This window comes from Topomyia yanbarensis, chromosome 1, assembly GCF_030247195.1.
Source record: "Topomyia yanbarensis strain Yona2022 chromosome 1, ASM3024719v1, whole genome shotgun sequence".
NCBI lineage: Eukaryota > Metazoa > Arthropoda > Insecta > Diptera > Culicidae > Topomyia > Topomyia yanbarensis.
Genome location: NC_080670.1, coordinates 170,307,798 through 170,332,742, shown reverse-complemented (window position 1 = coordinate 170,332,742; position 24,945 = coordinate 170,307,798). Strand labels below are relative to the sequence as shown.

Here is a 24,945-nt window from a genome sequence, read left to right as displayed (position 1 = left end):
GTTATCGAACTCCAACGAATTTTTAACAGTGTGGCGACGGCCTTTGACTTCAACCGGACGCGGAATGCGATAAAAGCGAAAATGTTGCCAATTTTAAAATGTAATTAGTTTAAGCAACCACCATTGGGGTCAAGGGGCCTGTTGGTGAAGGTAATAAACATAAACAAATTATGTTTTGAAAGGACCTCGCCTGTCATTTGCGGACGATCTGAAAATGTATCTGCAGATTCGTTCGATTACTGATGCCAATTTCCTGCAAAATCAACTGGACACTTTCGCAGCTTGGTGCGATTTAAATCGAGTGATCGTCAACCCGAGTGAATGCTCAGTGATTTCCTTCACCAGAAAAAAGCAACCGATTCGTTCCAAATACACCTTGGGGGATGTTGAAATCGATCGTGTCACCCGCGTTAAAGATCTTGGAGTCATACTGGATAACCAACTCACTTTCAAGCAACACGTCTCGTTCATCGTCGGTAAAGCATCACAAACGCTGGGCCTCATCATGCGTATAGCTAGAGACTTCACCGACGGTATATTGCTTAAAGTCGCTATACTGCGCACTTGTACGCCCAATCATCGAGTTTAACTCTACAGTGTGGAGTCCTATCTACATGAACGGAGCAGAAAGAATCGTACCCATTCGACGGCGGTTTATTCGATTTGCATTGCGCAGGTTACCGTGGCTTGATCCGCAACAGTTACCTAGCTACGAAAGCCGATGTTTACTCATCGACCTGGAAACCCTGCAAACCCGACGAGGTCTCCTGAAAGCGCTCTTCGTGGCAGACGTTCTACAGAATAGAATCAACTGCTCCGCTGTTTTGCAGGAAATTTCAATTAATGTACTCCCCAGAGCACTGAGGAACAGGAATTTGCTGCGGTTGCAGTTTCGTCGGATAAACTACGGGATGAACACTGCCATCAACGGTATGCAGAGGACATTCAATAGAGTTGCTTCAGTCTTTGACTACCATCTCCCACGCACAACGCTCCGTCGTTTGTTTGTAAGTGTGCTCTCAGCATCGTGACTCTGAAGAGAAGTGTTGTCTGTATTCGTTATTATCTTGATCTTGTTATTTGTATGTATTTTAATGTTATTTTAATTACTTCTACATGCCAACGCTATGTTATTTATTTTAATTATCGTAACATCATTGGGGCTTCACAACAGCCTGTTTATGTAAACAAACAAACAACGAGATAGAGCGTACACTGGTATTTATTTATACGGCAACAAATAACAATATTTACAAATATATACAAGCTGGGCTCAGCGATCAACGCGACGATATTGTGACCTAAGAAATCGCTGGTCACAGACGGGAGCTGCGGATAAAGGTTTTTTTCTTTCTTATGTTCATTTTATCGTTCGTCTTGCATAGCTTATCCTTCTACCGAACACATTTGAAATGGACTGGCTCCATTTGACAGTTCCCCTTGGTTGCACTTGATTGAATTAATTTCAGAAACATAACTAATAATTTTGTTAAATTATTGATATATATTGTCTTCGAATTAATAATTTTCGTACAGACTGAAATACTACACTAACTTAAACCTATTTTCAATTTGAACATAATTTTGTTGTTATGCGATCGAGAGCGTTTCCGTGTACACATTGTCGTGGATGTCAGAAATTCCCACACACAAACATCCGCACTACACCGACCCTAACTGTTGCGAGCGTCAACTCGGACCATCGCAAACGCGTCGTGTCGCACGTTTACTAACGCGCATGAGAAACAACGCCAACGTCAGTCGGCGACAGACAGTTGAGTGCGGGAGCGATAACCAAACACACCAAGCGTAAAAATATAACATCGATTTTTGCTACGTTGTGCTGGACCAAAATTTGTGAACAAAAAATGGAACGTATAAACACCGAAGATTTGATTGAAGCTGTACGGAAGCGAAAGGCAATCTGGGATGTAACGGCGGATGAGTATCGGGATAAATCGGCACGGACACAGCAATGGGAAGATTTGTGTACCTCTTTGATTCCCAACTACAAACGATTCGCTCCCAAGGATAAATTTAATACGGGTAAGTGTTTGTTATTTTTTATTTATTTGCCTGTCAAAGTACAGCTGAATAAAGCGAGTGGTGGAGATTGTCGTTTTACCGTTCCTGCAGACACATGCATAGTTAAAAAAATAAAATAATGTTTTCTGTCTACCTGATGCTGTTGGATCCTCACAGGGTAGCGAAACTTGTAGGTAAACAAACCGATGCTATGCTGCGATGCTCAATTCATTTCTTCACTCTCGCTCTCTCTCCGGCGCCGCTCTCCGTGCAACACATTTCAGTTGCAGCTGGATGTTGCATGTCAATTCATATGGGTCTCTTTTTTTTTCTTTCCAGTCCTCGAGCTACAGAAAAAATGGAAATACCTTCGAGATGCCTTAATTCGATCGACGCGATTGCGACGGATTATGAACAAAAAGGGTAAAAATATGCGACCGTATGTCTACGAAAGGCAGCTATCATTTTTGCATTTGAACTCAAAACAGTCCAACGACTTGGAAGCTGTTTCTGTTTCGTCGGAAATCGATGCGAATGAGGGAGCTGATTCGAAATACGATTTTGGCGGTGATCAAAGCAACGGCAGTGATATTGTGTACGAGGTTGTCGAATTTAATCAGGAAGAGGCACCAGCTTGGACATCGAAGCAACCGGCTGCAGAAGAGCACAGCTTCGATAGTGACGACATACAATTTTTCCGATCACTGCTGCCGCTGATGGGGACGCTTTCGTTGCGTCAAAAAATTAAATTTCGAATGGAGGTTATGAAAATGGCTTTGGATTTTTCGGAAAGTTATGATTCCACACCGACACTAGAAGAAACGGGAATGTTTCGTCAGGAATCATCCGCGTCCAGTGCGTCAGGTTCTGTCCAAAAGCGGTTTTCTCGTTAGTTTGAACGGCGTGTAAACGTGTAATGTCCGTTACTTCGAAGGACGTGTGTATAAATATCGCGCTAGGTTTAAATTATTTCGAGTGAAATCAATAAAAATATTTTCTATTTATTCAAAATTTGCATTTTTTAATCGATGACACAAACTCTTATAATTAATCTGAACTAATATCCTTAGGTCGAGATGCATTTATGTGTTAACCTGTAAAGTACAGCTCAATCATAGTCTGAAACCATGCTACATCGTATCGAACGATTTCGAACGTCTTATCGGATCGTGTTGCGTACGTAGTCGTGTCGTATCGTACGGTTGCTGCACGCGTGTAAATCAAACGCATACAGTTCAGTTCGGAAGTGGCAATCGATATAAACAATCTGCTAATTTTAAGTCAGTTTTCTAGAAGAGGAAAAACAATCAGAATGGATTATATCAACAACGAGCAGCTTATTGAAGCGGTGCGAACACGGAGGCCAATCTGGGACGTAACGGATGCAAAGTATTACGATAAAGTCTCGCGGACGCGTCATTGGGAAGATTTGTGTAAATCGTCGGTTCCGGAATTTAAGCAATTTTCCACTAAGGATAAACTGAGGATAAGTACGTACATCAAGTGTTTTATTAAAGTGTAGCTAGTAGCTAGTTGACATGAAAAAAGCGAATCGTCTGTGCAAATGAAATTATAGCGTCCCAGGTTATAATCAGTTTCACGACTTTTTGCTGATGCCTAACGCACACAGTTTCATAACATGAATGCTGCAAAACGAAAGATTTTCGTTGCGGTTGATGTTGCCCGTCTATGCAGTAGCTGTGCTTAGTTTGTTTTTCCGCTCTCTCCGTGCCACATGAAATAAGTATGATTTACACGACACATCAGCTTCAACGGAACAGAACGTAACCGTCACGGTACCGCTCCATCAAGATAAGCTAAATACATTTCTATTGTGTAGTTCAGTGTATCAAAACGTTTCGTACTGTTGTTGTTGAGTGTAAACGTCTCCATAGGAACTGAAAGTACACGGATAAATAAAACAACCTGCAGAATAAGTTCTTTTTACTTACTTTTGAGTTGTGCGTCGCTTTCGCACTTATTAGTGTTGTCAAAAACAAAAAGAGAGATTCGACTCAGTCGAGGTCATCCGTGGAGGAAGGTACTTTTGAGTTGTTTGGGGTGAACTCGAAATTAGGTAAATTCAACTTAAATTTGAGTATAAAAAACCTATCAATGAGTTGTAATTTTTGCCGTGGTTAAATGGAAACTACCTTCAACACGGTTTACCTAATTTTAAGTTCCCCCACGATACCACGAGATTGAGTCAAAGGAACTCAATTTTAGGTAGTTTTTCGTTTCCGTGTAACTAATTTTGACGTTCCGCTGAGATGCTGTACCGTCGAAAAAAGACTGACGGATCGTATAAATGGTTCTATACACGTGACACCGCGGGAGTTGCAATCATGTCACTTGGTCGTGAGTGTTGCCAGTAATTCATCTTAACAATATTTTTTTTTCATTTTCCAGTTTTCGAAGTTCAAAGAAAGTGGCGATACATTCGAGATGCTTACACTCGCTCGTTGCGCGTTCGACAAACGAAACCAAATGGTAAAAAAATAAGACCATACCTTTACGAAAAGAATTTGGCATTTTTGAACATGTTACCGAAACTGTTCCACGATACCGAATCATCGCACTCAGCGGACGACGATGCAATCGATAACGAGCCAATGGATTATCCGGAAGATCAGTCTGCCGATGAAGATCCTCTTCAAAAAGTAGATATTTTACCGACGATCAAAATCGAACCGGAAATCATCTTACCAATCGAACGCCCTTCAACTCCTCCCGTCGAAGTGAGACCCGTTACACCGGAGGAACCACCAGCAAAGGAAGAAAGTGACGACATGATATTTTTCCGATCGTTACTGCCCTTGGTTGAGCCTCTTTCGTTACGTCAAAAAATGAAATTTCGAATAGAAATGACGAAAATGGCTTTGGATTTTTCGGAAAATGATGCTGCTTTACCGAAATCGCGCGAGCCGTCCGCATCCAGTGGGTCCGTAGCAGTCCAAGCGCGTCCCAGTTGCTCGCACTGCAATAGTGTACCACCGAACCATGAACGACCCATGGTAGAAATAGGTGGCGCTGGCTGTAGTAGCGATGCTTCAGAAGATCAACTTTGAAAGATAAGTGTAAAAATGCATTAAAATTGACCAGGACAGGTCAACCGGTAATTAATTAGGTATGGAATTAGTCTATCCGGTAATGTTTTTTGTATATAATTTCAATTCGTAATTTAAGAAATAAACATTATTTTAACTTCATTTTGTGTTCATTCGAAATGAAAGAAATCACCTTGATAGGATTATCTCAGTACCTTTGGTTTAGCAAGGTAATGTGACATATTATTCTGTTGAGTGTCTAATTAGCCATTGATGAGGAGAATTTGAAGCACGAGGATCCTCAGAAAACTCGAATTATTCTGAGAATAGCGCAGAACTGATAAAAAAGAAACTGTGTGAATATATATATGTATATATATATATATATATATATATATATATATATATATATATATATATATATATATATATATATATATATATATATATATATATATATATATATATATATATATATATATATATATATATATATATATATATATATATATATATATATATATATATATATATATATATATATATATATATATATATATATATATATATATATATATATATATATATATATATATATATATATATATATATATATATATATATATATATATATATATATATATATATATATATATATATATATATATATATATATATATATATATATATATATATATATATATATATCAAACTATGGTTAATCTTCATTGAAAGATATGTACTCATTTTAAGACACACTCTTAATAGTTAGTGATCAGATTCTACAATATTCCAAAATAAAACAATGCTTTAGACGTTTCGCGTTCCGCTCTTCAACACATGAGAGCCGTCATGGCCGCCAGGCAGACGCTAAGCCCAACAAAGCAAACATTACTTATGATCGCATAAAACGACTGCTAACGGTTGTCGTCCCGTTAGAGCAGAAGTTCTGATTCTAAGAGCTTATAACGGAAGGGAATTGTTTCTTTCTGGCAAAAAGGACGTCCACTGATTTTTGAAAGCGTTTATTCGTATGCTTCAAAGCTAGAAATATAACCACAGACTAACTTACATTACAGTGGGCCAACTAGGCGACCTCTCTGACCTTGAGGTTGTACAAACCTACGGAGGTTCTATAATGTTTACAATTACTATTTTTGTTACTGTGTTTTAATTACCGCAAGGTTCTACTGTATCGATTTTGTTGGCTATTTTCGGTAAATTTGAGACTAAGAGAAACAAAAACAATGAAATTGAAAGACGGAGTAAATCAGTTATAAACTTAGAACGGAAAACTAGGACTAGGCAGGCTCGTATGAACATGATCGAAAGGAAATGTGAAGAATTCTTTGCCTTCTGCTAAGTGGGAGTTGGACGTTGCACCCAAGTCTACCGTATGTTCTACCATAGACCATGCGGTAGACTTGGATGCAACGCCCAACTCCTACTTAGCAGAAGGCAAAGAATTCTTCACATTTCCTTTCGATCATGTCCATATGAGCCTGCCTAGTCCTAGTTTTCCGTTCTAAGTTTATAACTGATTCGCTCTAGAATACCTATCCGTCTTTCAATTTCATTGCTTTCGTTCCTCTTAGTCTCAAATTTGCCGAAAAATCGATACAGAGGAATTACTACTTTTAGCAAAAGGAAGCAAAAAAATCATATTTACCGTTTACCCTAAACATCTCCCGGTGCAAATTTAATCGTTCTATTGTCCCGTTTTTCGGATTAATTAAACCCAAATATATTTTGAGGTTATAATTATTTACTCTACGGGAACTTCGGTTCCTGTTTCGATTTTACTTGCTATAACTCTTGCACTAATTCACCTCAACATTTGATTAATAGGAAAAACCGATTAAAACACGGATGGAATATGAATAAACTTTTATCCGAAATGAAACCGCTGCAATCGTCGACTTGTAGTCCATTTAGTCACCACGTTTTTCGTTCGTTTTCTCGATCTGATTTTGTCCCTGTAGACTGGCGGAGTTTAACTTCAAATTAGCAGTTGGCAGTGCTGGCAATTCAGTGGTTTTTGTGTCAACATCCTCCCCCCGGTGGAACTCTCCATTTCGCAGGATTCCATCTCTTTCCACATCCAGTACTGCAAGTTTAGAAACTGGCCTACGCATTATACCACCGGATGTTTGCACCATGGTTTGACGCATCTTTCCGTCATTAGCAGCAATAGTATCCACTACTCGACCCCGGATCCAAGTGTTTCATTATAACAGATGATGTTATAATGACCAAGTCGCCTGATTGTATGTTCTTCACCTCGCCAAACCATTTTGTTCTCCGAGATAACGTTGGTAAGTACTCTCTAATCCACCGCTTCCAGAATCCGTCTAATTGTTTTTGAATCATGGTCCAGGAATGTTTCAATAGAGCTCTCTCCTCACCAACACTGGTATACGAGAACCTGAAGAGCTACCCAGTAAGAAATTGTTTGGCGTTAAAGCTTCTTGTTCGTCGGAGTCTAAAGGCAGATAAGTTAAGGGTCTTGTGTTGACGATGGATTCTGCCTCTGCCAGAAACGTTTGGAAAGCTTCGTCATCCAATTTTTCGCTATAACAGGCCGTCGTTAGCGCAGCTTTAACGGATCTGACCGTTCTTTCCCAGGCACCACCCATGTGCGGCGCTCCGGGAGGAATGAATCGCCAAGCGGTTGTAGTTCCAGTGAAAGTCGAAGCTAGTTTTTCGTTGATCTGTTCACGAAGCAGTTTTTCTGAAGCCTGGAAATTGGTGCCGTTGTCACTATAAACTTCAACGGGAGATCCTCGTCGACAAACAAACCGCCGAACGCACATCACGCATGACTCGGCTGACAAACTGAAAGCTACTTCAAGGTGCACGGCGCGGCTCGTCAGGCACGCTTTACATGGCTTCGACCAACGTTTACTAAAATTAAAGACGCTGAATCCCTCTGGATAAAGACTCGCCATCTCTATCTTATTCTTATTATTTATCTGTAAATGTCATTCCAATCGAGCACGAGACCTGCCAAAAGTACTCAATCCGAAGAAAATCGCTTCGAATCCTTCTGGAACGAGGGCCATCGAAAGGTCTCGTGCTCGATTGGTATGACACTGACAGATAAATGGTAAACAAACGATTGACGTGTCGAGTCTTTATCCCGAGGGATTCAGCGTCTTTAACTAAAATAGGTCCAAAATAATCGAGACCGACGTAGCTAAATGGTCGTACACAGGACGACAATCTGGCAGTAGGCAATGGTCCCATGCGAGGTACTTTTTTCACCAATACACGCAGTTGTGGAATACGAAAGTGTTGACGAGCTTCGTTCACGACTGTTTCTTTATTCCGATGTTGAAACTTCTGATGCAATGACTGGATAATTAGTGTAGTAACAATGTGTTTCCGTGGTAATGTTATGGGATACTTTAGATTTGGCAGACTATGTTGTGTATTGCTGGTTCGAGCATCCATGCGAAGGACTCCACAGGTATCCAGAATAGGTGTATCCTTTAATATATGCCTTGTTGATTCCAACGTTTGTTGTTTTTCTCGAGGTAGAAGTTGATTCGATGTCATTGTTACCATTTCATTTGGGAAACATTCCCACTGCACCATTCGGTATAGAGATGTTTCGGCCTGCTCTAATTCGCTTCGCAGAAGATAGGCAGGGTTGCTCGACCTTGACTTACGATTTCGTACAGTGTTTACAAATCGGTGAACGTACGCCATGGTATGTACTAGACGATTCCAGGACGAAAATCTTTTAAAATCCACAACTATTTCCGGCAATTGAATCTCTCTGTGACTGTAGCAAGCTCGTAACTCTTCAGAAACCATAGTTACCGTGGTCGACATTAGGGCATTTAAACTTTTGAATTTTACCTCTAACGTTTTTATTTTTGTTTTATTCCTCAAAATTTTCCACGTTCAACAAGTTACATTTTGTGAAAATTGATTGAAGAATAATAAAGATATATGCATGAGAAAATGATAAAATTTAATATGAATGACAAAAAGCCCTATAACCCCAACTTCTCGTATTCGGACTAAGGTCAAAAGGGTTCCGTTCGATTTTTGAGATTTTTTCACATTAGAAAAACTACAAAATATGTATGATTTGCATCACGCAGCAGAAAAATCATTAAAAATATGGGATTTTGGGGCCAAAATGACCCAGTACCCCGCTTTCCCGTATTTTCCTAGAAACAAAAATATCTCCATTCAAATACTAAGATTATTTTCATTCGAAAAAGGTATAAATTGTAATTTTCTGATTGCTACTTCAAAAGTTATAGCATTTAATGTATTTTTCCTCCATATTTTCCCATAGTGCCAATTTCAAAAAATTTCAAGCGAAGTGGGCGGGGGTCTAAAATTGTCCCAATGATGTGAAATTTGGCATCTGAGCTTACTTTGACATTTGTCACAATATGAGAGGGGGGCCTTCGAGAATTCAAAAAAAAAATTTTTTTTAGTCGACATAGACCATTCGTCTTCCGGTAGATAAAGGAATCGTGGTCCACTGAACCAAATGCTCTTGCAGTTTTTATGGGGCCCTGCCTCCTACTTTGTGGCTTCATCCGCTGGGTTTTCTTTTGAAGGCACCCATCTCCACTCGCCGCGGTTCATTGTGTCCAAAATTTCACCAACTCTAAATTCAACATACGATCGGTATTTCTTAGGGTCAGAGTTTATCCAACTTAGAGCCGTTGTGGAATCCATCCACATGGGCCTGGACGATATACGTAAAGAGTGTCCGTCGACAACGAATTTGACCAAACGAATTCCTAGTACACAAGCTTGCAGCTCAAGTTTAGGTATTGTCGTGGGTTCATCGTAAATCAACCGTAGATATGAAACACAAGAGTAAGCTACCTCACTGGCATCTACGAAAGTGTGTAACTGTATCCGATCAAAACCTCTTTCGTTGGCATTCCGAAAATAACTACGTATACACACGTCGGAGATACTGGAAAGCATATCAACCCATTTCTGCCATTTCGGAAATAAGTCGTGATCAACAGGTTCGTCCCATCCAATACGCGACCGCCAGACATCCTGAATGAAAACTTTTCCAAAAATTAGAACAGAGGCAAGTAGTTCCAACCAAGGTACTTAGAGTTCTAACGTGATTCGTCTTTGGCAGTAACTAGGTGAGGAGTGAGGCAAGTTGCGGGGAAGAAAAATGACAGCGAACAACTTTGTTTACATACTGAAATCCAAGCAAACACGCATAGAGATGTAGTAAACAATGTTGTTAGCTGTCGTTTCCAGCACCAACATGGCTGATCGGCGATTTCGAGGATCGTATCACCTGAGAATAAAAGCTCCTTGGTTCCAACGGATCAAAAAGCGTCATGACGCAGCGTAAGATTTGGCGCTTCGGCGGCTTTACTTACTCCTTGAAAAGCTGTTCAATATCAGGTCGCATATCGGTTGAAAATCTGAAACTATCTGTATCCGTCTGCCACAGCATTCCCAGAACACGTTCTGATGTGCCACTTTTCTTGTGAATTATGGATTTAACACCATTTCTATTCGCCTGTTCCAAATATTGGAGACCTTCTAGACTATTGGAGCTCCAATTGCGGATATCAAATCCACCAAATTTGTGGATCTCAAGTACTTCTGATGTTACCTATTTTGCTTCTTCTTCGTTCCGAAAGCTGTCTAGGTAGTCATCTACATAATGACTTTGAGCTATTCCTTGGACTGCCCGTGGAAACTTCCTATTGAATGTATTGTCGTTTATATTCTTCACAAATTGAGCAATAGCTGGCGAACAGGATGAACCAAAGGTTGCTACGTTCATCAATAAGATTTCGGGTTCTTGTTGCGGGTCATCACGCCAAAAGAATCTCTGGGCGTGCTGATCTTCATCACGGATGCGTATTTGATGAAACATTTCTCTTATATCTGCGAAAACCGCTACCCGATGTTGGCGGAAATGGAAGAGAGCTTTTAGGTAACGCAATCAGCTGATCTGGATCCTTCAACAGCCGTGAGTTCGTCGATATTCCGTCAACCTTTGCGGAGGCGTCCCATATAAGCTGAATCTTATCCGGCTTTTTTTTTAAAAAGGCGACAAGCGTAATATTTCCAATTACCGAAGAATCACTTCTCTGTGCGCCTGCTCAATTTTTATTTATTTATTAACAGATTAAGGCCGAAGTGGCCTGTGCCGTATACAAAAGATTCCTCCATTCCACTCGGTCCACGGCCGCGCGTCGCCAGCCACGCAGTCTGCGAAGGGTCCGCAAATCGTCTTCCACCTGGTCGATCCATCGTGCGCGCTGCGCAATTGAGAACCGTTTTCACCGGGCTATTGTCCGACAATCTGGCTACGTGCCCGGCCCACCGTAGTCGTCCGATTTTCGCGGTATGACAGATGGGCGGCTCCCCCAACAGCTGATGCAACTCATGGTTCATTCGCCGTCTCCATGTGCCGTCTTCCATCTGCACTCCACCGTAGATGGTACGCAGCACTTTCCGTTCGAAGACACCAAGTGCGCGTTGGTCCTCCACGAGCATGGTCCAGGTCTCGTGCCCGTAGAGAACTACCGGTCTAATCAGCGTCTTGTAGATGGTCAACTTCGTACGACGGCGAACTCTATTCGACCGAAGTGTCTTGCGGAGGCCAAAGTAAGCACGATTTCCTGCCACGATGCGTCTACGAATCTCTCTGCTGGTATCATTGTCAGCGGTCACCAGTGAGCCCAAGTACACGAACTCTTCAACCACCTCGATTTCGTCGCCACCGATGCAAACTCGAAGCGGGCGGTTCTCATTTTCTTCTCGTGAACCTCTTCCTATCATGTACTTTGTCTTCGACGTGTTGATGGCAAGTCCGACGCGCTTGGCTTCTCTTTTCAGTCTGATGTAGGCTTCCTCCATCTTCTCAAAGTTTCGTGCAATAATATCAACGTCATCGGCGAAGCCAAGTAGCTGAACGGACTTTGTGAAAATCGTACCACTCGTGTCGATCCCTGCTCTTCTTATTACACCTTCCAGCGCGATGTTGAATAACAGACACGAGAGACCATCACCTTGCCGTAACCCTCTGCGTGATTCGAAGGGACTCGAGAGCGTCCCTGAGACACGTACTACGCACATCACCCGATCCATCGTCGCCTTCACTAATCGCGTCAGGCGCCTGCTCAAAGCTGTTCGAAAGCTGTTCGAAATAATCACTCTGATCGCTCGCTGTAAGAGTTATATAGACAGTGAACAGCATGGGTTTTTTTCCAAAACGCTCAGTATCTGTTAATCTTATGCAGTTTACTTCGAGCTGCCTACGGACTATGGATTCAGGATGGCAAATCGATGCGACGTACATGGATCTGAAGGCGGCATTTGATCGAGTGGATCATGGAATTCTCCTGAAAAAACTGGAACTACTCGGTATATCAGTGATGGCTGTGGCTTGACGAATCGTTCTGTACAAGTTCAAATTGGATCGACAACATCAGAATCTTTCTCAAACCGATCCGGAGTTCCACTAGGTAGTAACCTCGGTCCGTTGCTGTTCTCGCTTTTTATAAACGACGTACCTACGCTGCTTCCACCGGACTGTCGTTTCTTTTGTGCGAATGACACGAACATTTTCGAAATCATGAAATGCCTTTCGGACTGCTTGGAGCTAGAGAGTATGTGTTTAAGTATCACAAAATGCAGCATTACTTCCTTCCATCGGAAAAGTTCGCCAATCGTGTACGATTATGAAGTTAGCGGTAGCCCTCTTACACGAGTAGAGCGCATTAAAGATCTTGGCGTCACTCTGGACCGGGAAATGACTTTTAGACTTCACTACGACGATATCCTGTCAAAAGCAAACCGACAATTGGGGTTTATCTTCAAAATTACAGCTAAATTTCGAGATCCTCTATGCTTCCTTTTTACTGACGAGGAATTAAGGGAAGCAACAGACTTCTGTAGCTCTGATAGACACTTTACACATGCCTATTCGTGGCGGGAACGGCCTCTGATACTCCTGCACAAGTGTAGTGCCACCAGTCGTCGTATTTATCGTTGTCGACTGAATCTGGCCGATCGCAGGCAACGCAATTGGATGTACAATCCGGCTTATCGTTCTCATTATCCGCCATGATGAAATCTTTGAAGATTGTTTCTTTCGGGCCGAGAGGACGTCCACTGATTTTTGAAAGCGTTTATTCGTATGCTTCAAAGCTAGAAATAGGCGGATTACATTAGTGAGCCATTTGGAGGTGGTGTAACCACAGACTCACATACATTTCAGTGGGCCAACCAGGCGACCTCTCTGACCTTGAGGTTGTGCAAACCTACGGAGGTTCTATAATATTTGTAATTACTACTTTTAGCAAAGGAAGTAAAAAAATTCATATTAACCGTGAACCATAAACTTCTCCCGGTACAAATTTAACCGTTCTATTGTCCCGCTTTTCGGGTTAATTAAACCCAAAAATATATTTTGAGATTAGAACAGGAACTTCGGTTCCTGTTCTAATCTCATTCTCTTCTCTCTCTTTCTTAAACATGTATCAGTATATTTCGAAAGACCAAGGTTACTACCAGCTTACTATGCAAGCCGTTGAGGGGAATCAGAAAGACGCCCGAGTAATTCACGGAAGAGAAAGTAAACAAATACACTCTTTTTTGTAGATTGGGCCTATTGAAAAAAAATCGAGCTAGCACCTAGGCAAATCCGCGTGATATGTTCTTCAACAAGTAAAAAGAAAAAACTTTAATTGCACCGAAACTCAGAAATTTTTAAACTTTTCACGCACAGTCCAATGATCAGTATTCTCACCTTGGCGCCAAGTATTTCAATTGAGGAAATGATATTATAAGCACTACGCTATAATAACGGCTAAGGTCCAGTTAAATATAAAAAGCAATAGTTTAATTACAATCTCATCATTCAAAGTGGACCCTCTGAAGAATCATCACTAATAAGGTCACAGATCTCCAACTTCGGTTGTACAAATGGTGGCATGCTTTCATCGTGCGGACTGACAGGAACAGATGGATCATGTTGAACAACCGCAAAGTCGCTGGATGAGGATGGCTGTTGAGGAAGTGGAACGGGTTCGAATGGTTCCGGCGAAGCTTCGTCATTCTCGGTGTAGTACAAAGCCATTTTCATGATTCCTACCCGAAATTCAATTTTCTGTCGAATGGAAAGGTGTTCGACCATTGGCAGTAATGATCGAAAAAAGATCATGTCGTCATTTTCGTCTTCTGCATATGATGGCTGCTGAGCGGGAGTCCTGTGACGATTTTTCGTTTCGGGGTAAACAATCATCGGCGAGCCACTAACTTCATCAACATTCAATTCACTTTGTTCGTCTAAATCTTCCTTCACGTCACTATCGTTTCGTACATCGCTATCAGCTGATCGAGGTGGTGCAGTGTTTCTTGATGGCTTCGCTAATTTTTTCAAAAATGACAAATATTTGTGATAACGATACGGTTTACTACGTTTTTCTATTCGCAGTGAATGTATGTAAGCCTTTCGAATACATTGCCATTTATGCTGAATTTGAAAAACTGAAAGAAGAAAATAAATGCGACAGATAAAATTACTAGCAACACTCACAGCCATGCGACATGGCACTGTTGCTGACGTGCATGGGTGCAACACAAAATGTAAACGAAAAGCAAACCGAGAATCGCCGCACAGGAAATTTCACTCGCTTCGCCAGCCCACAAGCAATCCTCACTCAGCATAAAAATAACATAAACAAGCTCCGTTTTGAAGCATGCATGGCTCGAGTCTGTGTGCGTGTGACCGAAAAAAACACAAACTGCACCAGATGCACTTCGTATTGCACGACAATTAGACAGCAAAATAGCAATCATAATAAACTAATCAATTTGCTTACTTGTTGCTAGTTTTTCCTTAGTTTCTAGTTGCTTGAAGCCGGGAATCAGCGATACACACAAATCCTCCCAATAAAGTGTCCGCACAATTTTATCTTTATACTCCGGTACCGAAGAATCCCAGAGTGCTCTTCTCTTCTGCACAGCCTCACTAAGGCCTTTGATGTTGATATTATCCATTTCGCCGGTCTTTCACGCGTCACTTACCGAAACTGTATGCCAGGTAGGGGACGCAGATAAAGAAATAATGGAACAGAAAGCTCGTGCAAAATAATTAACTTCCACTCCACGGTCCGGTCCGGATTTGGCGACTGACAGTGTGTTGTTGTGTTTTCGATACGATAGTAAACGTGCGACACGACGCGATTACCAAACGCAACACAGGTTTGAAACAGTCTGGTCCAACGTAGCACGGTGTGTGCAGGGAACTGGATGTAGACCGCAAGATGGTACGAAAGTGCAATGATGATGTTGTTATTTTTATCTGTCAAAACGCATCTAAAAGTAAATTTTCAATTTTATAAACTCAATCAATATTATAATTAAATGTTATTTCTTCTAATAAAATGTAAAATTGATGAAGGAAATATGTTTCTTACCTCTGAAATCCAAGTCTTGAAATCTCGATAAAAACACGGTAGTGAGGGAAAATCGCTGGATTAAAGAGTGCAGATAGTGACAGTCGAGATTGTCCACAAACATTTTCCGTATTTAAAAGGACCCACCTAACTTCAACAATACAAAAAAATGCCGGATCTCAATAATTCGCAATAAAATCTAGCCGAACAGGTCAAATGGTCCTAAGTGCAAAAGACAGTTTCTCTTTGTTTACCTTCTCTTTCGCTAATAACTCGGCAGTTTATACGTTTGTTATTCAACTTTTAGCAGAATAAGCTTGTCGAAATCAGAGTTTTACGATATACCCTGAAACAATATTGAAAAGTCGAAATCGAAAGAGAAAGCAAACAAAGAGAGACTCTCATTTGCACTTAGGACCATTTGACATGTTTGTCGAGAAATATCGAGTTTGTCTGAACGTTTTGGTGTCAAACGAAAGAAAGAGTGTTTTCTTATCACCTGTAATTCAACTTTTTGTGAAACTATGTAATAATTAATCTTAAAACAATTAAAATAAATCAACCATTCTATATCATCAATGCAGTGCAAGAATCTACTTTCGTCATCATTTGACTGGTACTAATAATGAAATCTAGTCAGCGCGTCGAGCGGATAAGTTTCACGTTTGAGAGCGAATAAGGATGAAAATAAAACAAGTGTAGAATTGGGTTATTAATATGCTATATGCTGTTTTTGATTTATTCAGATGCAACTGACGTTAAAGATGCGTAATCGAACTTTTTTACGCAAAATAACAAATAAAACTTATTTTTAAAAAAATGAATTATGATGACCACACATTCCATTGAACCAGAGTGTATGTAAGGAGAGTGAAGACAACTGTCATGATTATCCGTCAGTGATATTCCGAACGAACAAACGACCTGTCAAAATACATGAATTTGACTCGTTTGGAATGACACTGACAAATAATAATTGTTCCAATTTTGACAGTGTCGTCACTCTCCTTATATGCACTCAGCATTGAACTACCTTGATTCCTATTCTTTTGTTGAGATAACTGTCAAAAATTCTAACCAACGTGGCTAAATTCACTGTCAAGGTAGACCGATTGTGTCAAAGGAGGACGTGTTTACATTTGTTTAGAAAATAAATTTAAAAATCATTCTGAAGTTTTAGAGGACGAACATTTATATTTAGAAGATGAGTTTATGAAATAAAAGAATAATATTCTTCATTTAAAGGCCCAATTGATCCAAATTGATCACTCGGTAATAACTAGTTGTCAATGCAACGGTGGTATTGAATTCGTCGAGGATATGTTCCAAAAAGTCGTTTCCCGGAGAATCTTCATCGTCTTCCTTGCATAGCTTCTGCTGTTGAAAACATTGTTAAATCTCTTTCACGGCAGCTGTCATGTTTGCCCCATTGTCACATGTAACCAAATACGAGTTATCTAGAGTTGGATCGTAGCTCTCGATTACTTCAATAATATTTGATTTTAAAAACATGGCTGTCTAGCGCTCTTAAACTTCGACCATACCTGTGTGTAGAGAGGAATATTAATAAGTGGGATTGCAAAATTTGCATGAATTTACCAAGCGTGCGGATCACTATTTCGTCATTCGACATGAATTGGACGTTGACACCCAATATGTGCCTGCCGTGACGAGATACCGAATCGACCCTCAGGCTGATAAGCTTCGACTTCATCTCCTGTTTTTAGTTACTTTCGAATATTCTCCGCAGCAGTACCCACTTTCTCCATTAAATTGCGTCGATTTATTGTGAGTCCAACAGCGTCACACACTGGGTCTAAAATCATGCGGAAACCGTCCCATTCCATAGCGGATAATGGCTGTTGATGATTTGTTACAAACTTTATTAGATCTTCAAGTACCGCTTGACGATTTAAGGCTATTGGATTTTTTTTTCATCGAGCGGATTATTTTTTTAATACCTTATGAAAATCCGCGCTGAATAGCTACTTCTGCATGCTCGCCGTGAAAGTACCTAACGAAATTTCCGGAATCATAGCTTGATTCTAATTGCGAATATTATCACTTTTGTTTTTCTCGATCTTATATAACACTTTTCCGTTCTTCCTCTCAACGCATTCCTGAATTATATCACGTAACTTCCGTTTATTAAGCACACCTCCGGCCGTCATTTTTTTTTATTTTGTCGTGTAAACATGTGAACTATGCTCGTGGGTTGGAGTGTAAAATTGGTATAAGCAACCCACCTAAGTCTAATTAAAAACTGAACAGCATTCAGCGTTGCCATTTATTATTACAATAGAAAACAAATCGAAAACAAACAGAAACGAAAATCAATTTTAATTCATGCCGTTTGTTTCTTGCGTCTTTTAGCAAAAAATAATAGACACGTAATTTTTTTTTTACTTTAATGAAAATGATGTTTTTTCAAGCTATGATTTCTAGAGAAAATTTTCAATAGGACGTAAGTAACAATGAGAGATTCTCTTTGAGGTCTTTCTCTTCTGTTCATTACTCGGCCATTTCAACATTTACTACTCTACTCTTTGCATAATATTGTAGTAAAACCACCGACAAACTGACATGACAACTAGAACGATTTCAGTGAAATTTTTTGGCAAATAATTTAAACTCGGAACAGTAGCTCCATCTTTATAATGAGTTACACATCATTACTTAACATGTCTTTTGTAAAAGAACACTAAAGTCCTCTAGTAAAAGTCTGGACAAGACATATTCAAACGAGCAGAAGTTTTTCGAATTCAAATGAGCGGAGCATCATATATTAACGTTTTAAGTAGAAAGTATTGTACGTTTCATTGGAAACGAGTCGTTTAATCATTTTGAGGCAACGAATTGAATTGGCGCATTTGATAATAAATGCTGAAGAACATCGAAAAATATGTATTACCCAAGTTTAATGTGTGCTAATTATTTACTTTAACTGAATTTCTCAATAAAACTGACTAAAACTGTGCTTCTAAAGTTTCAGGTTTTCGTATGTTTTGTTTACAAAAAGGTTTTTACACAAAATTGCACCACCTTTTATTAAAGTGTCATCCCATAAGAAATACATTGCGCCGAATCGTGCGCCGAATAGCGCTGCGAATCTTGCTGCGACGAAAAATAATCATCGTGTCTCCTTTGGAAAAGCACGGACAATATTGCGGTATTGACTGGCTTTGTTCCCTGGTTGACTCCATGAAAAGTGAATCGAAAAAATTGAATCAACTTCAAGTCGGTTCCGACAGCATGAAGTAACAAGTTACTTTACACTCGTCCGGACATGCCGCAGACTAAGGTGATTTGCATTCTAATGCCAAAAGATCCTAACTCCTGCGGTAGCATGCAAAAGGTTAAGTCGCCGGGAAACTCTAAGCTTGCTCAAATGACCCTATTCCACGCTTTTCTAAACTTTCTTCCTTCAACTCCTTGCTCTCCCTTGAGTACTATGGCTCATAATATTGAAAAATATACTTCACCTTCCAGTGCCTTGCTAATTAAATGCCGTTACAACAACTTCGTGATTTATTATCACATTGATTAATAAACTATTCCATTTCCGAGAATAAAACGATTTACGATCGGACCGTAGATCTTTCGCCGAAAATGCAGTGTATGCCATTTGCCCTGATTTACCTCATATTTTGTCCAATATTGATTATATATATATATGTTTACAAAATTTATTCAGCTGTTTATCAAATGTTCAACAAAACCAGAACATATATTTCTAAGGTTATAGTTTTCTTTAACTATTTCAAGTATAGCCCAACTTCTTTGAGCCAAGTGCCTTGAAGCTATGGTTGTCTATTTTCTCTTGTCCAAACTTCTACTGGAGGAACTCTAGTTACATAGAGTAGCTTCGATGATTATTAGAGAGTTGACTGAAAATTTCGTAACTCGCACTGTCAAACGAACGTCCGTTTGACAGTACGAGTTACAAAATTTTGCGTCGACTCTCTAATAATATCTTGCCAAATTTGAAAATACAGTGTCATGTCAGTTTGTCGGTGGTAAAACCGTCGGCTTTCGATATGTACTGGAAAATTAGCACAAAGTGTTGTAATGACGTCGTAATAAACGAAAGAGAAAGTAAACAAAGAGAGGCTCTCAATGTTACTTACGTCCTATTGAAAATTTTCTCTAGATTTATTAACTTTTGAAGTTCACAAATTCAATTCAGCATTTTGTTGGTGGCTGCGTTCCCAAATGCGCTCCCTACTATGACAAGTCGACCGTCCAGTGTCAATTTTGACAAATCGACAGTAGTGTCAATTTTGACAAGCCTTCAGTGTCACAAACTTTAACCTACCCTTGCTCATTCATGTGCTCAACTCCAATGTTAAACGTCTAATTTAAAATTTGTTAGTTTGTTTTCAATAATCTTTTTCATTGATATCAATCGCTTCGCGCATTTTTTTGTTGGTTGATTAATAGTTTTATAACATATTCTCAGTTGTTTGGATGCTACTATGAGTGTTGAGAGAATTAAGGGATTCAAGCTTCTGCTCTTACATGAATTCATCACGTACGATATGACCAACGAAACTCGGTGTAAAATCACCCGGAAAAGCACTCCATCTTTTTTAATACAGTAAATTAGCAAACCTTGTTTAGAGCTGGGCGATTTTTTCAAAATTACCCATTTATCACAACCACCCTTATTCGTAGTAAGCCCATTTGATTTCGATGTCGTAAACGGGAATACAAAGCACTTTCGAACGAATCTCGCATTCGTCGTAAAAAAGAATAAAGCCAAACTAGAAAAGCGATAAAAAAACAATCTCATTGAAAATTGACGATTGCAGCTGCAATGACGAAATCGATTGCAATTCAACCGGCTTATTTGTTTCAACTAAATCGAGTGTCGCTGATAATTGTTTTTCGTCAGTATATCAATCGGCGAATTGAATTAGAGATGATCCCCAAAACAAACAACTTAATTCACTCGATTGTGCCGACTCGAATGGAAATCGGTTTTTTTATTTTCAACGGAAAAATATACAAAATTTTAATTTGACGTTTAACGTTTTAGTTGAGAACATAAATGAACGCCTACCGTGATGTGAAAATTGAAACTTAAGCGACGGTTTGTCAAAATTGACAAGACTGATGATTTGTCAAAATTGACATTGGACGGACGACTTGTCAAAGTGGGGTGCGCATTTGGGAACGCAGCCACCAACAAAAAGCTGAATATTTTTGAATCACTGATTCTCGTTGCGTTTTCACAATAGCTCACCGGGATTTTTTTTTAAATTTTTTGTTGTCAGAAACAAATAATTTCTTTTAATTGTATCAATACAATTTTTGTACGCTTTGCGTACATTTATTATTATACAAAGAAGATTGCGCGAAAAATTCAGAATTGATCTCGAAGTACTTTACTAAGTATTTTCAATTACAGCAGGTGATTTACTTGTAGTTGCCTAGCTTTTTAATATCTCGCAAATTATTTTGAGGTCCACTGCAAAATTTTCAGCAACTGACATGTAGGTAATAGTATTGTGGACTTTATGGAATGATCAAATTATCCACATCACTTTCGCCAAACCATTCTAGGTAAATGGCCGTATAGCTCAGCTTGCTCACATAGAGCAGTTGCCTATAAACAGCCTTTCCCGGAAATTGGTCATTTCAGAACACAAATAGCGGTCTCGGCCGTCTCTTCCGCTTGTTATCAGGTTCTTTTGTTACCAGGTTCTTTTGCCCATAATAACCTAAGAGAAGAGACAACAACAGGCTCCTTGCTTTTCTCAATTTTCTCTACTAGGCCCTACCGTAAATTTAAAGACAACAAGCGTTCATCGTTGCCAGATTCCTTTTGCGTGCTTTTCACGATTGCTGAAAATAATTGTACGTCAAAGATTGCACTTCAACCAAGAATTTATAATACTGCCTGCTTTTTGAAACAAAATTTTATTTTTATTCACTTCTCTCTTAACAACACACGTAGCTATAACGTCATTCAGGACATTAATTCAATTTGCATGATGTGCTGATGTTTACAAAAAGTAGTCAGAATAAATTCTGCAGTACTGTTATTCATCCCGTTTGTAAATATTATGAACGCTCTCTTAGACAATAACCACTATCGTAGGGTGAGAAAATGTACCGGTTTTTAACTGACTGTCCTTATGTCTAGCCCAAAAAATGTTTCTTTTTACGCTGAATCTTCGCCTGATTCATTCTGGTCGCGATGCAAGAAATAAGCGAGACGTCAATAATGTCTCGAAATTTTTCGAGCTGGTCATTATGGGACCTGTTAAAGCTAACTGCCAGCAATTCCTTGGTGGCGATCAACATGGTTTGACGTTTAGACGTTTGTCAGCGACTAACCTTCTGTGTCAACCTTCCGATAATATCCTACATAATTGAGAGTATTGAATGTCGCGATCAATTTGGTGTTATTTACACCAACTAATCTGCCGCTTTTGATAAATTGAACAACGATATAACATGCGCTAAAATGCAAATATTTGAAATCAATAATAATTATTGTAGTTGTTTCCTCCTCATTGATCGAGAGATAGCGATTGTCAGGTACCCGCATTTACTTCAAAGTCAACAAATACCCCAAGGAGGTTGAAGATTTCTATCTCTTCAATTTTTGTTGATTGATATAGAGAGAACCACACGTGTGCAAATCTTGACAAGTGTTCAGTGTTCTCATTCTTACGCTAGAATGACCCGATTGGTTTTAACCAGAGTTAAAAATATTCAAATTCATTGAATGAAAATTGATCATATTCAGGCGCATTCATTTTCAATATTCAGTGACGCAGCTGAAAACGTCAAACGAACAAACCACCCATTCATCCATGCATATTTTCATTCGTCTCCGATTATTACACGAAGCGACCGTTCAGCAACGAATCAAACGCTTCAAAGTAGGCCCTGGCACAATGTAAGCGATGATGATTGTTGTTTCATATGCTTTATCGGCATTTGAAAACATTTTCCTAGTTAATTAGTGTAATGAATATATTGTACGATATTCAACTGAATGAATAAGATGGATAGTTGAATGAATATTTTTTCTATTCACCGCGAGTCGCAACAGGTTCATTTTCAGCCGTCAAAAAAGAGCTTCGATTATTTTTAACTCTGGTTTTAACTATTTGAATGAAATGACGCGATATCTTTTCACTCCCGAAAACCTGGGAAAAATGCAACAAACACGTTCGAGCAGGAAGTACCGTCAAATTTACTTTCATCAGCGGAAAGACTGTCCTGGGTTTTTACTCGACTGATATGGTCACCCTAACTGTCGCACACAAATGTAGCGTCATCCCAGTGAGCAAATTTTCTGGCAGAGACCGCTCTGCTAGATTTCTGTAAGTCTTCGTTTGGTAGCCCTGCCAAATTTCTGCGCGTATCCTGTCGGGTTAGTTGAGCTAGGGCGAACTCGGTTTCGCTCGCGTTTTCTGGCAAATTTTGACAGAAACCGAGCAAAACCTCCTGGCATAACTCGGACATAAACTGTGCAAAGATCCTGGAAATTCCTACCTGGTACAATTTAGCACGAATCGAGCAAAACATCTGACAAAGATGTGGCAGGAAGCGTGCAGAGATCTTGGCCGTACATTTCTGGCTCGATTCTGGATAAAAGTGAGCAGCATCGGTTGGTTTAACCGATTCTGTCAGAAACGGTTGTTGAATTTGAGCGAATTCGTTGCCAGAATTCTCGCACAAAGCGCGCAAAATGCTCACAGAAACTCTGCCCGCATCAATTTCGCTTTGCTCAACTTTTGCTAACTTTCTGCTTGCCACGCTGACCGGGCCTCTTGGAAGAAAAACAAGCAGCCAGCAAAAATCCGTCAGGATTCCGGCAGCTGTCAAAATTATCAAAATGGCGCTGCCAGAATTCAGCTACACTCCTTCCAGTTATGGCAGGCAGATTCGCCTCACCGGCTCTGTTTTGTTTTTCGTGGTTTCATTTTCGCCATATTTACATTTTTCCAAGAAGGATAGTTTTGGAAGACGAAAAAAATAGGGAGAATCAAAGATTTTGGTTTCGAACATGGTAAGTAATATGGATTTCATGTCTCCAGACATGTTTTTATTATAAATTTACATAAAATTTAAAAAAATAAGAAAAAAATACAAGCAAAACCTGAAGCGGTACAAAACCGGTCCTGCCGGTGCGTGCCTGGCAGAAATCCGGCAGAAAAAAAAACCGTTAATAACCGTAAGGCGAAAAATTCTGCCAGAAACGGTTGTTGCATTTGAGCCAGCCGGCTGGGCAGCACTCTGCCAGCCAGACCCCCAGAAATTCTGCCAGACTTTTTATTTCGCTGCCGGCTATCTGGGGGGAAATCTGCCAGGCACGTCCAAGCGGGAAGCCGAGATCGGAAAAGTCGGACATAGCCTTGGAAACGCAATTTCGTTTCGTTCCGAGATAACTTTCCGAGCGAACTACAGGACACTACAATCAACGCGTCTACTTGGTTCACTTGAGTACTCGTTCGTGAATTCAATTTCGACTGGCCAAAGCAGGATAAATTACGTTAATGGGATTCCGGGATACACCGCTGTTTGTATTATGGAAGCCCTCGATCCCCCCGCCACAGTCCAGCTACTGCAGCCAACGGTCATCAGTCGTCCCGGTCCTGCGTGCGGGAGTGAAGAAAGAGTCTTTCAAACTACCTATTATCCGTTATCAGCACCAGATGCCGCTCTTCCTGCCAGCGAACCGCAGCTGTTTACGATAGGCACCTAGTTGCATTGCACTGAATACATCCCACGTACTCTCGTCTCTTCGGTCACTGGAACGTCCACTTGCCGCCAGTCGTGAGGAAGCCCCCTCCCCATCATACGCTCTTCCTCCTTGCGATCAGCAGTCGTCCCGGTCCTGCGGTGGAGATGGGACGAGGAGTCCTCCGCAAACCTACCTCAAGCAAGTACAACGCATCTGTGAGCTCTTCCTTTTCTCAAAACTCTTCAAGTTCCGGCCTTGGTCAACGACGGGAAAAGCTGCTGCTATACTACCAAAATGTTGGTAGTATCAACTAAATCGTTGAGCAATACCGCCTTGCAGTCTCCGATAACAGTTTTGACATTATTGTCTTCGTCGAAACATGATTGAAGGATGAAACACTTTCCAATCAGGTGTTCGGTACTGAATACGAGGTGTTTCGTTGTGAGCGGAGCCCTAGCAGTAGCCGGAAAACCACCGTCTAACACCATTCTAGTTTTGGAATACCTGTTAGTGTATGAGCACCGTGGAAGTTGAAGTCTCCTAGAACTAGTTGCGGCGCGGCAAGGAGCTCCGGGATATTATAAAGCACTCGGTGTCCTACCGAAGCGAGGGTCTAGGGGATATGTAGGTAGAAGCAATTCCAAGGTCTTTGCCTTTGATTTGAACTTGACACGCAACAACATCAATGCTTGATGCCGAAGGGAGGTCTTTGGTATTGGCTGAAGCACTCCTTGATCCAAGCGAATGA

General features: G+C 40.2%; 4 protein-coding genes across 4 annotated transcripts in view; 3 read left to right on the top strand and 1 right to left on the bottom strand.

The window, feature by feature from the left end:
- LOC131681153 (uncharacterized) overlaps positions 1 to 24,945 on the top strand; it is a 1,013,105-nt gene that overhangs the window by 961,811 nt on the left and 26,349 nt on the right. The gene's annotated exons all lie outside the window — the stretch shown is intronic.
- Positions 1,745 to 3,036, top strand: LOC131681268 (uncharacterized). The gene is made up of 2 exons (XM_058961986.1): positions 1,745 to 2,046; positions 2,365 to 3,036. The coding sequence occupies exons 1-2, from the start codon at positions 1,869 to 1,871 to the stop codon at positions 2,916 to 2,918; spliced, it is 732 nt and encodes a 243-aa protein (XP_058817969.1). The 5' UTR covers positions 1,745 to 1,868; the 3' UTR covers positions 2,919 to 3,036.
- On the top strand, positions 3,225 to 5,166 carry LOC131681228 (uncharacterized). Its single transcript, XM_058961935.1, has 2 exons — positions 3,225 to 3,515; positions 4,435 to 5,166. The coding sequence occupies exons 1-2, from the start codon at positions 3,338 to 3,340 to the stop codon at positions 5,091 to 5,093; spliced, it is 837 nt and encodes a 278-aa protein (XP_058817918.1). The 5' UTR covers positions 3,225 to 3,337; the 3' UTR covers positions 5,094 to 5,166.
- Positions 13,930 to 15,282, bottom strand: LOC131681235 (uncharacterized). Its single transcript, XM_058961948.1, has 2 exons — positions 14,918 to 15,282; positions 13,930 to 14,582 (listed from the first exon to the last, which is right to left on the bottom strand). The coding sequence occupies exons 1-2, from the start codon at positions 15,093 to 15,095 to the stop codon at positions 13,954 to 13,956; spliced, it is 807 nt and encodes a 268-aa protein (XP_058817931.1). The 5' UTR covers positions 15,096 to 15,282; the 3' UTR covers positions 13,930 to 13,953.